General features: G+C 42.8%; 1 protein-coding gene across 5 annotated transcripts in view; it reads left to right on the top strand.

Moving 5' to 3' along the window:
* The window catches only part of PRICKLE1 (prickle planar cell polarity protein 1), a 131,344-nt gene extending 120,821 nt beyond the window's left edge, over window positions 1–10,523 (top strand). For all 5 annotated transcript variants that reach the window (XM_002823116.4, XM_054527128.2, XM_054527127.2 and 2 more), the window contains exons 5-8: window positions 24–227; window positions 2,476–2,662; window positions 3,598–4,461; window positions 8,213–10,523. In XM_002823116.4, the coding sequence (XP_002823162.2) occupies window positions 24–227; window positions 2,476–2,662; window positions 3,598–4,461; window positions 8,213–9,069 (2,112 nt within the window). In that variant the 3' untranslated portion in view covers window positions 9,070–10,523. The remainder of the gene's footprint in view (window positions 1–23; window positions 228–2,475; window positions 2,663–3,597; window positions 4,462–8,212) is intronic.
* Window positions 10,524–12,843: the final 2,320 nt, after the last annotated feature.

Raw genomic sequence — 12,843 nt, 5'->3', positions numbered from 1 at the left:
CATTCAAACCCATTTGTTTGTAGTGTGGGTTGAAGATAAATGGAGGTGAAGTTGCAGTGTTCGCCTCCCGTGCGGGCCCTGGTGTGTGCTGGCACCCATCCTGTTTTGTCTGCTTCACGTGCAATGAGCTGCTGGTCGACCTCATCTATTTTTATCAGGATGGAAAAATTCACTGTGGCAGGCACCACGCAGAACTGCTCAAACCACGGTGCTCAGCATGTGACGAGGTAAAAAAAAGTTCATCCTTTCACACTGGGAAAAATAAGCTTAGATTAAGCCAATGTTCCACTGTTTACATCTAAGCAAAATATTAAAATTTCCTGGATTTTGTTCTGTGTGCATGTTTTAAAGATAATCCTGTACATTCATACAATGAAATAATCTATATTTGGTTGGTGCAAAAGTAATTGCGGTTTTTTGCCATAATGGTCAAAACCACAATTAATTTTGCACCTTCCTGATAGAAAGGGAAGCAGATGTCTTTGTACTTTGATAAGTATTATGTCTTCAGTGGGTTGTGAGAAAATACAAGTTGCAGAAGAGCATGTAGTAGATGGTCTTATTTTTGTTAAGGATTTAAAAAACAATATGATATATGTATTTGTTTATACTCAGAAAAGGTATGGAAAGACAAATACCAAATTAATAGTAGTTACCCTGGGGGAAGGTGGGAATGAATGATGGCTTGAAAGGAAAAATTTTTTCCCTTTAGCTTTTTATTTTAAAATAATTTTAGATTTACAGAAGAGTTGCAAAGCTATTACAGAGAGATCCTGCATGCCCTTCTCCCAGCTTCCCCTGACGCTAACATCTTACATAACCATAATATATGTATCAAAACTAAGAAATTATCATCAGTGTAATGCCATTAACTAAACCATAGTCTTTGTTTAGATTTTCCCAGTTTTTTAACAGATGTTCCTTTTCTTATCCAAGATCAATCCAGGGTGCTTCATTGCATTTACGCGTTGTATGTTCTTAGTCTCCTTCAATCTATGACAATAAACTTTGTTTTTATTTTTATACATTCATTTATTTTATACATTTTTTTCAACAATGTTCTATTTGAACTTATTTTTGTTTTTGTTTTGTTTTGTTTTATTTTTTTCAGATGGAGTTGCTCTCTGTTGCCCAGGCTGGAGTGCCGTGGTGCAATCTTGGCTCACTGCAACCTCTGCCTCCCATGTTCAAGTGATTCTCGCACCTCAGCCCCCGGAGTAGCTGGGATCATAGGTGCCCGCCACCACGCCCAGCTAATTTTTTTTTTTGTATTTTTAGTAGAGGTGGGCTTCACCATGTTGGCCAGGCTGGTCTCGAATTCCTGACCCCAAGAGATTCGCCTGCCTCAGCCTCCCAAAGTGCTGGGAATACCGACATGAGCCACCATGCTCCGCTGAACATATTTTGGAAACCAAAAATATAAAAAAATGAAAGAACCTGCCGGGCTCGGTGGCTCACGCCTGTAATCCCAGCACTTTGGGAGGCCGAGATGGGCAGATCACAAGGTCAAGAGATAGAGACCATCCTGGCAGACATGGTGAAACTCCGTCTCTACTAAAAATACAAAAATTAGCTGGGCGTGGTGGCATGCACCTTTAGTCCCAGCTACTCAGGAGGCTGAGGCAGGAGAATTGCTTGAACCCCAGGAGGCGGAGGTTGCAGTGAGCCGAGGTCACGCCATTGCACTCCAGCGTGGTGACAGAGCGAGACTCTGTCTCAAAAACATAAAAAATAAAAAATAAAAATAAATAAAAAAAAAAAGAACCAGACTGGACCCCATGGTGAGACCCCGTCTCTGTCCCAGAATGTTTTTCAAATTAGCTGGGCATGGTGGTTGTGCCCATGTGGTCCCAGCTACTCAGGAGGCAGAGGTGGGAGGATCGCTCAAGCCCAGGAGTTTGAGGCTGCAGTGAACTATGATTGTGCCGCTGTGCTCCAGCCTGGGCTACAAGTGAGACCCTGTCTCAAAAAAATAAAGAGTCCTTAATCTGGAGATGGCCACCAGATCAAATAAAGCATTATCAACACAAATGCTGTTCACTCAGTTCCAGCATCTGTGTAGCTATAACTGTGTTGAGTCCACAGACATTTTTATGAGTTTTCTTTCTACTAAAACACCAAATTATTTCACTAAATTATTTCCGTGTTAATGTGTTCTTTGCCAGATTATGCCAAGGAAATGTTATTGGGGAGCAAAAATATGACCAAATGAATTACCTCCAATGTAGAATTCTGTTTTTTTAAAGTCGAAGCAAGCATTTATTATTTAGTTTTTTCAGCACTGTCAATTTATGCTCTAGTTTGTAGCTAAATCAAGTTAGATTTAAACTTGTGACTCTAAGAAACAAGGTTAGCTATCTGATTTCTTTAAGAGCCAGTGTCTGTCCATTGCCCAGAAAACATGCAGTTACTTGGCCTTTAAAATAGTTCCTAATGATTTTCTTTCATTCTCTGGTTTGACGTTTCTTTTTGAAGATAATTTTTGCTGATGAGTGCACAGAAGCTGAGGGTCGCCATTGGCACATGAAACACTTCTGCTGCCTTGAGTGTGAAACGGTCCTGGGAGGACAGAGGTATATCATGAAGGATGGCCGCCCCTTCTGCTGTGGCTGTTTTGAGTCTCTCTATGCGGAGTACTGTGAAACCTGTGGGGAACATATTGGTAAGTCCACAGCCAGCCCGTCTGCCCTGTCACCTAGCCATTAGTCTGTCTTGGATTATCCAGTCTTATTTTTTCTTTTTCTGTTTTTTAAAGTTGAGATATAATTTACATACAATGAAATGTACAGATCTTAAATGTTCCAGCTGATGAGCTTGGACAAATGAACAGAGAGTCGATTCTTGTTACTCGCACTAGTTGTGTTCTGTGAAGTTACTGCAAACACTGGATTAGTGAACACTGAACCATTGCTCGTGGGGGAATACAGGGTTAGGTTCCTGTGAGCCTCTGGTCACAGCAGTTTCATCAACCCATCAATACATAACCTTGTCTCACGTGTGTTTTTACTTAAAGCCACTGCCTTATTGAATGTACATTGTTGATGCGTTAATATTGAACTCACAGCCAGTAGTACCGTACTCAAGATTAGGAGCTTATGTAATACATGTCTTTTCTCCGTAAGGTGCATCACAGCTTTCTTGCCCTTAGCAACATGACAGCATTTCAGCATTATCAGCATTACACTTGGGGGCCATTTTCAACAGTAAACTCACCAACAAAGAGCACAAAAATGCAGAAAACACGGCAGTAGATAGACCAGGAATAGGACACTTGTCTACAACATGAGAGCTGAAACAAAAAGCCGAGCATCTCCTGGATCAGTGCATGTTGGTTCAGTTCATATTTTTACCACTCTGCACATCTGCAAATGACCATGAAAGTGTTGCGAATATTAGTTTGGGAGTTGTGAATAAATTTTTATGAGTAGGCAAACTCACAAATACAGAATCCACAAAGAATGAGGATTAATTTTATCTGTGTCACCCACACAGCTCCCCCATACCCATAATCTTTATTTATTTTCTTCATTTCTTCCTTATACCTTGTTTCAGGCATTAAACCATAACCTGTTATTTATTCTGTCCTTTTCAAAACAGGTGTGGACCATGCACAGATGACCTATGACGGGCAGCACTGGCATGCCACGGAAGCCTGCTTTTCTTGTGCCCAGTGTAAAGCCTCTTTGTTGGGATGTCCCTTCCTTCCCAAACAGGGTCAGATTTACTGCTCAAAAACGTGCAGTCTTGGTGAAGACGTCCATGCCTCTGATTCTTCTGACTCTGCATTTCAGTCAGCTCGATCAAGAGACTCCCGAAGGAGTGTCCGAATGGGCAAGAGCAGCCGGTCAGCAGATCAGTGTAGACAGTCTCTCCTCTTATCGCCTGCTCTGAACTACAAGTTTCCTGGCCTCTCAGGCAATGCTGATGACACCCTTTCTCGAAAATTGGATGATCTGAGTCTCTCCAGGCAAGGAACAAGTTTTGCCAGTGAAGAATTTTGGAAAGGCAGAGTAGAGCATGAAACTCCAGAAGACCCTGAAGAATGGGCTGATCATGAAGATTATATGACGCAGCTCCTCCTCAAGTTTGGTGATAAAAGCCTCTTTCAGCCACAGCCCAATGAGATGGATATTCGAGCCAGTGAGCACTGGATATCTGATAACATGGTTAAAAATAAGACCGAGTTAAAGCAAAATAACCAGAGCCTTGCAAGTAAAAAATACCAGTCTGATATGTACTGGGCACAGTCACAAGATGGACTGGGCGATTCTGCTTATGGCAGCCACCCAGGCCCTGCAAGCAGTAGAAGGCTTCAGGAATTGGAACTGGACCATGGGGCTTCCGGGTATAACCATGATGAAACACAGTGGTATGAAGATTCCCTGGAGTGTCTGTCAGACCTGAAACCAGAGCAAAGTGTTCGGGATTCGATGGATTCTTTGGCATTGTCCAATATCACAGGTACGTAATCTAGGGATTATGGGGTATTTGAAAAAAGGAGCTACTAAAAAGTGTATTCAAAAAATTGCAATTCAAGCCAGGTGCAGTGGCTCATGCCTATAATTCCAGCACTATGGGAGGCTGAGGTGGGCAGATCATTTGAGGTCAGGAGTTCGAGACCAGCCCAGCCGACATGGCGAAACCGTGGCTCTACTAAAAATACAAAAATTAGCTGGGCGTGGGCCTGTGATCCCAGCTACTCGGGAGGCTGAGGCAAGAGAATTGCTTGAACCCAGGAGGCAGAGGTTGTAGTGAGCCAAGATTGCACCACTGCATTCCAGCCTGGGCAATAGAGCAAGACTCCATCTCAAAAAAAAAAAAAAAAAAATTGCAATTCAGCATGAGTAGGAGTTGTGTATTATTCAAAACCGTGGATCAAGGGAAGGAAGGAACCTCACTTAAATACCAAACACTAGCAAAACAAACGTGTGTACAGGTGAGTGCATATGCATAAGATATATTTACAGTACAGTCTTTAGGGATAGGTTTTATTACCCTGTTTTGAAGAGAAGGAAATTGATTGGATGAAGGAGTCTCTATAGCTGGATTGTGTCTGAAACATATTATATGCTTGGATTATTCTGTATGGATTCTAAGATACCAAAATTGGCCCACACACTTTACAAGCTCTTTTTTTTTTTTTCCTTCTTTTTTTTGAGGTGGAGTTTCACTCTCGTCGCCCAGGATGGAGTGCAAGTCTCACCTCACTGCAACTTCCGTCTCCCGGGTTCAAGTGATTCTTCTGCCTCTGCCTCCCCAGTAGCTGGGATCACAGGTGCACACCACCATACCCGGCTAATTTTTGTATTTTTAGTAGAGATGGGGTTTCGCCATGTTGGCCAGGCTGGTCTCGAACTCCTGACCTCAGGTGATCCACCCGTCTCGGCCTCCCAAAGTGCTGGGATTATAGGCATGAGCCACCACGCCTGGCCACAAGCTCATTTTTTTTTTTTTTTAAACATCTTCCTGAATTTCCCTGTGACAGTAGCTCAAAAACAGCTGAATACTTTTTATTCAGATTCTAAAATATTACTTTAATGTTTTCTTTTTTTTTTTTTTTCTAGTTTTTTGTTTCGTTTTGAGATGGAGTTTCACTCTTGTCGCCCAGGCTGGGGTGCAATGACGCGATATCAGCTCACTATAACCTCTGCCTCTCAGGTTCCGGGGTTTAAGCAATTCTCCTGCCTCAGCCTTATGAGTAGCTGGGATTACAGGCGCCTGCCACCACGCCCAGCTAATTTTTGTGAGACAGGCTGGTCTCAAACTCCTGACCTCAGGTGATCCACCTGCCTTGGCCTCCCAAAGTGCTGGGATTACAGGTGTGAGCCATTGCCCCTGGCCTACTTTAATGTTTTCAAAGCACAGTCATACCAGTTATCCACATTTTATCTTTAAAATGACCCTGAGCTGTATAGAGTGGATGATATGATTGCATTTCACAAATGAGGAAACTTGAATTACCAAAAGGCTAAATGCCAAACATTACATAGGTTCTAAAGGCAAGATTAGGCCTAGAACCTAGGACATTATGCAAATAATTTGCAACAAGTCTTTGGATTATAGAAATGTTGCTATTGCATGGCTAGTTTTATAGTCAAACTACTGACATCCAGCCTTCTGATGAAGGTAATGCTTCTGTAACATAGACAGGAAAGGCTTAGTAGCTGCTTCCTGCCAGGAATAACTTGTGCCAGACACTGCAGTGACAAGGAAGGGTACGGCAAAGCTACCCCCCTGGCTTCTGTGGACTTGTCAAAGATAAGGTCGGCAATAAAGGGGGGTTGAGGAAGAATGGTGGGCGAGACTGAGTAAGCACCTTTTGTCTGCCAGGCTCAGTGCTAGGAGTTTTAAATTTAATATCAGAAATAGACATAATTTGGCCAGGTGCAGTAGCTCACACCTGCAGTCCCAGCACTTTGGGAGGCCCAAAGCAGGTGGATCACCTGAAGTCAGGAGTTCGAGACCAGCCTGGCCAACATGGCAAAACCCTGTCTCTACTAAATATACAAAAATTAGCCAGGCATGGTGGCATGTGCCTGTAATTTCAGCTACTCGGGAGGCTGAGGCAGGAGAATCACTTGAACCTGTGAGGTGGAGGTTACAGTGAGCCGAGATCGCACCTCTGCACTCCAGCCTGAGTGACAGAGCAAGACTCTGTCTCAAAAAAATAAATAAATAAAAGAATTAAACATAATTTGGTACACATTTAAGTGTTAGGGGCTGACATTCCTTGACAATAATGAGCTGAAAAATAGGCCCCCTTTAAAAAGTATGAAGTTATATAGGGCTGGGCACGGTGGCTCACGCCTGTAATCCCAGCACTTTGGGAGGCTGAGGTGGGCAGATCACGAGGTCAGGAGATCGAGACCATCCTGGCTAACACAGTGAAACCCCGTCTCTACTAAAAATACAAAAAATTAGCCAGGCGTGGTGGCGCATGCCTGTAATCCCAGCTACTCGGGAGGCTGAGGCGAGAGAATGGCATGAACCCAGGAGGCGGAGCTTGCAGTGAGCTGAGATGGTGCCACTGCACTCCAGCCTGGGCGACAGAGCAAGACTCCGTCGCAAAAAAAAGTATGAAGTTATGTAGTCTCCAGTTGACAACAGTATCACTTTGTCTGTAGGGCTATATGTATTTATCTTAACATGCCTGGGCCCTATTATATCAAAAGAGATCAATATCTGTTTTGTTAAATGTTTCAATAGAAGATTAATCTGGAAGTGGCATATTTTACACGTTGAAGGCAGAAAAGACTGGATGAAGATCTAGGTCAGGGGTTGAGCAAACCTCTTCTATAATGGGCTCGATTGCCCTTTTTAGGGCTACAGTCTCTGGTGTGACTACTTAGCTCTGCCACTGTAGAAAGCAGCCAGAAACAATATGTAAACAAATAGGTGTGGCTGTTCCAATAAAACTTGATACACAAACAAGCTGTTGAGCTGTAGTTTGCTGACCACTAGTCTCAGTATAAGATGAGGAAGACTAGCTCATGATGGAGACCAAGGAGGGACTGATTTGAAAGATGTCCAAATGAAGCAGTATGGCTTTAATGAATTGAGCAGAAGCTTCTACATCTTATGTTAATGAATGAACAGGCTGCTGTGAAGAGCTCTTAAATTTTTGCTGCTCATGCCATGTGCCGTAACTACGTAACTAATCTTTGACTCCAGGCTTATAAGAGAACCTGTGCCCCAGGCCAGGTGCAGTGGCTCATACCTGTAAACCCAGCACTTTGGGAGGCCGAGGCGGGTGGATCACCTGATGTCGGGAGTTTGAGACCAGCCTGACCAACATGGAGAAACCCCGTCTTTACTACAAATACAAAAGTAGCCAGGTGTGGTGACACATGCCTGTAATCCCAGCTACTCAGGAGGCTGAGGCAGGAAAACTGCTTGAACCTGGGAGGCGGAGGTTGTGGTGTGCCGAGATAGCACCATTGCACTCCAGCCCGGGCAACAAGAGCAAAACTCTGTCTCAAAACAAAACAAAACAAAAAAAAACAAAAAAGGCTGTGCCCACCCCTTATAACAATAACTGCATTTATACCACTTCTCAATTGGTATAGATACATGTTTGCTTTCCCTATGGGTTTTAATCAAATATTGAAATTGGAAATTTTCTTTGAAATATTTCCTTTCAGTAGCTTACTTTTAAGTACTGTCGAATATTAGGATGATTGAGAAGCACATCTTGTTTTGGCCTCTCTTCTAGGGGCTTCGGTAGATGGAGAAAGCAAGCCAAGGCCATCATTGTATTCTCTGCAAAATTTTGAGGAGATGGAAACAGAAGATTGTGAGAAGATGAGCAATATGGGAACTTTGAACTCTTCCATGCTGCACAGGAGTGCAGAGTCCTTAAAGAGTCTAAGTTCAGAGTTGTGTCCAGAGAAAATCCTGCCTGAAGAGAAACCAGTACATCTGCCAGTGCTCAGAAGGTCCAAGTCTCAATCCAGACCCCAGCAGGTCAAGTTTTCCGATGATGTCATTGACAATGGGAACTATGACATTGAAATCCGGCAGCCTCCGATGAGTGAAAGGACTCGGAGACGCGTCTACCATTTTGAAGAGAGGGGATCCAGGTCTCATCACCACCGCCGCAGGAGAAGTAGAAAGTCCCGCTCCGACAATGCCCTGAATCTTGTTACAGAAAGAAAATACTCTCCCAAGGACAGACTGCGGCTGTACACCCCCGATAACTATGAGAAATTTATACAGAATAAAAGTGCCCGGGAGATCCAAGCATACATCCAGAATGCTGATCTCTACGGACAGTACGCCCATGCCACTTCCGATTATGGCCTGCAGAACCCAGGAATGAATCGGTTTCTGGGACTCTACGGCGAGGATGATGATTCCTGGTGTTCTTCCTCCTCCTCCTCTTCCGACTCGGAAGAAGAAGGATATTTTCTTGGACAACCAATCCCTCAACCCCGGCCACAGAGATTTGCCTACTATACAGATGACCTTTCTAGTCCACCATCTGCACTTCCCACCCCTCAGTTTGGTCAGAGGACAACAAAATCCAAGAAGAAAAAGGGACACAAGGGCAAAAATTGTATTATTTCTTAACCAAGTAGTGATGCAGAGCATTTGTTTAAAACTTAGCCATTAACCATCTGAATTGTATCCTTTTCTTCCATAGGAAAGTTGTGAAAATAGTTTAAAGTACTTTCTTTGCCCATGTAAATGAGAACTCAGCTGCTGTTTACAGTGTCAGATTAACATTTGAAAGGTGTGATTTCTCCAATTTACCCTCCTTGGATGGTGCCAGGTGGACGTGACATCTTGTGCCTGTCGGGTGCCGGGTGCGTTACAGATTGATGTAGCTGCTTTGGTTTTCCAATCCTCAAGGGAGTACTCAAGATGCTGACTCAAGGGGATTGGATGTTGACTTTAGAAGATGGAGAACTCCAGCCACCTTTGTAAAGCAGTAGTGTTTGTCATTTATGTAAGTCAGGTCGGCTCAGGTCTTGATAGTCCGTCTTGGTGTGAGGCATGCCCGTCACGATGACCTAGCTAACACTGTGCATCTTATTGTGAGGCCAGCTTGTCCCCTTGAACCCTCTTTGGCCAGGTAAACATTGTATTGTATCAGCGCCAGCTACAGATTGAAAAAAAACAAACAAAAAACACTGCTATTTATAACAGTATTTCATAGACTTAAGTGTATTCCTAATTTAACGGTGCAAATATTAATGTATATACTGTACAGTTCAGATTTTAAAGCTGATATTTTTATATCCCTGAATTGTAAGCTGTTTGTTATGCTGCAGTGCTAGATTTGCTAGGGAACCAGAATTTATGGATGAACTGATTGCTTATATTTTAGTCAGGGTTTATAAATGTAGATGGTCAAATTTACATTGCCTAGTGATGAAAAATTCAACTTTTTTTGATTTTTTTTCCCAATATTAAAAAAGGCTCTGTATGCATGGTGGGGCTATGTAAATACTCTTTAAAACTATGGCCCTATTAATCTTACAAGTGTTATTTATGGGTCAAGCAATGTAAACTGTATAAATGTAAAAACAACCCCTCCACACACATAACCCCTGGAATATATGGTAAAAACAAGTAGAAGCTGTTTCAGCGAGTGGGTTTTTTCCCCCTGCCTGCGGGGGGTGCCTTTCTCATTTTCAGCAAGGTGATGATTATCTCATGGGAAATGACAAAGATCTGCTTTTGTGGCAGAGGACTTTGTAGATTTGTTATTTTAAGAGAGGTTATTCCTTTTTATTCCTTCCCTCCCACTAATTTGTTGGCCTTTAACAGTAATTTTGAAAACTGGGTCTTCTGGTTATGTTTTTGTTTTAAAATCTTTAAATTAGAGGATGCTGTGCCATTGAGTACTTTAAGTTAATATGAGGTTCTGGTTCAAGGAAAACTTACGTTGGATCTGAACTAATGAGCAGATATTTTGATATGTGCCACTCTTGCATATACATCTCAGTCCTAACTAAAGGTTCTAGTGGCATCCAGGACCTTTAGGGAGGCATTTAATAAACGCTTAATAAATAACAAAACTACCTTTCTGAATATAAATCTTTGCAAATGTATCCAGATAACTTCCATTTTGTGCCTGTGTTCAGGTATGATTTATTTTGCAGTTGCTCTACCATTAACAGACCTCCATTTGTCTCGTGTGTCCACACGCCCCACTTGTAGGCCAGAAATAGAGCTTAAGACACAGAGGCTTATTTTTTCCATATAGACTGGAGTGGGGAAAATTTGGCCTTAGGGAGAACAGACACAAATCCAACGGGTAAACCAGCGAGTAGTAGGTGGACAGCCGTCCCACACAAGGGTTTGTATCTGGGCTACACAGATTCCCTTCAGAAAAGCACCAATAGTGAGAGAGTTCTTCACTTGCTAACTTACATTCCCTGGTCTGGTGCCTTTAAAAAACCATCAGCAATGAAAAGGAAGTGCATACACATCACAAAAAAAATTCAAATAGGGCAAAAGTCAGAGACAGCATCTCCTTTCCATTCTTCATCCCAGGTCCTCTCCCCAGAAGTAACCGCTCTTATCCAATTCTAGTGTCTCCTTCAGACATTCAAAGCACATTCGTATAAATGTGTCTTTTAAAAGTGGCAGTGACCTATATGTGCTGTGACTTGCTTTTTTCCCTTTATATGTGGACATTTCACGTTAGTGCATATAGGTCTACCCATTCTTTCAGTGACTGCTTAATAGCCTACTTTTGGAGATACCTTTAACCAGTCTCAATGATGGAGTTGACTTTCCTCAAACATTATGCTACACCGGCACATGTGCACATAAATCGGGAGCAGCATAGTTACTGGGACAAAGGTTATGTATTTAAGACTGATGGATATTGCCAATTTTCCTCCAAAAGAAAGAAATTCTCCTGATTTACATTAATGTAATGTAAATGAGAGTGTTTGTTCCATCACAACCTCTCAATGTATTAGCAGATTTCTTGAATTTGAAGAAATTTTCAGAACCTGTGCTGCCACAAGTGGGCATCCTTTTAGAAAAGACTGTTGGAATATGTTGCTTATAAAGGATGGATAATACATAGTAAACAGGTGATAGCCTGGAGAAATGCAGGTGTAAGGTGAAGGTACTGCCCTCACTTTTCAAGTACATTATCAAAAGATAAGGGTTACATAGCCTGCCAAAGGCTTAAGGAAATGCAGAGATATTTATTCACAATAATAATGTAACTTTCTTTTCCTCTTTTTTTTTTTTTTTTTTTTTTGAGATGGAGTTTCGCTCCTGTTGCCCAGGCTGGAGTGCAACGGTGCAATCTCAGTTCACTGCAACCTCCGCCTCCCGGGTTCAAGCAATTCTCCTGTCTCAGCCTCCCGAGTAGCTGAGATTACAGGTGCCTGCCACCATGCTCGGCTAATTTTTTATATTTTTAGTAGAGACGGTGTTTCATCAAGTTGGCCAGGCTGGTCTCGAACTCCTGACTTTCAGGTGATCCACCTGCCTCAGCCTTCCAAAGTGCAGGGGATTACAGGCGTGAGCCACTGCGTCCGGCAATAATGTAACTTTCAAGCTTAAAAATTAATCCCAGTTTGTAGCAATAACGGAAGACTATCTACAACGGAAGAAAGAAGCAACAGCCTTACAGTTCTGTAAAGAATTGGCAAGAAAATAAAACCTACAGTTGCCGACTTAGTCTGTTCTCACATTACTACAAAGAACTGCCGAGACTGGGTAATTTATAAAGGAAAGAGGTTTAACTGACCCAGTTCCGCACGGCTGGGGAGGGAGGCCTTAGGAAACGCAATCATGGCAGAAGGGGAAGCAAACATGTCTTACATGGCAGCAGGTGGAGAGACCCTATGAAGGAAGCAAAGGGGGAAGAGCCCCCTTATAAAACCATCAGATCTCGTGAGAATTCACTATCACAAGAACAGAATAGGGGAACCGGCCCCATAATCCAATCATTTCCGTCCCTGCACAGGTGGGGATGACAATTCGAGATGAGATTTGGATGGGGACACAGAGCCAAACCATATCATTCCACCCCTGGCCCATCCCAGTTGCTCTAAAAGTTGTTACTAGATCTACTTAACAAGAGTTCAAAGTATCTGGTCAGTCACTAAACTCCAAAATTGGGTATTGATATAAATAGGATTTTTTTTTTTTGAGACAAGAGTTTTGCTCTTGTTGCCCAAGCTGGAGTGCAGTGGCGAGATCTCGGCTCACTGCAACTTCCGCCTCCTGGGTTCAAGCGATTCTCCTGCCTCAGCCTCCCAAGTAGCTGGGATTACAGCCATACACCACCATCCCAGCTAATTTTGTTATTTTTAGTAGAGACAGGGTTTATCCATGGTTGTCAGACTGCTCTCGAACTCCCGACCTCAG

The sequence above is a fragment of the Pongo abelii genome, chromosome 10 (assembly GCF_028885655.2).
Source record: "Pongo abelii isolate AG06213 chromosome 10, NHGRI_mPonAbe1-v2.0_pri, whole genome shotgun sequence".
In the NCBI taxonomy this organism is placed as follows: Eukaryota; Metazoa; Chordata; class Mammalia; order Primates; family Hominidae; genus Pongo; species Pongo abelii.
This window is presented reverse-complemented; position numbering and strand designations above follow the sequence as displayed.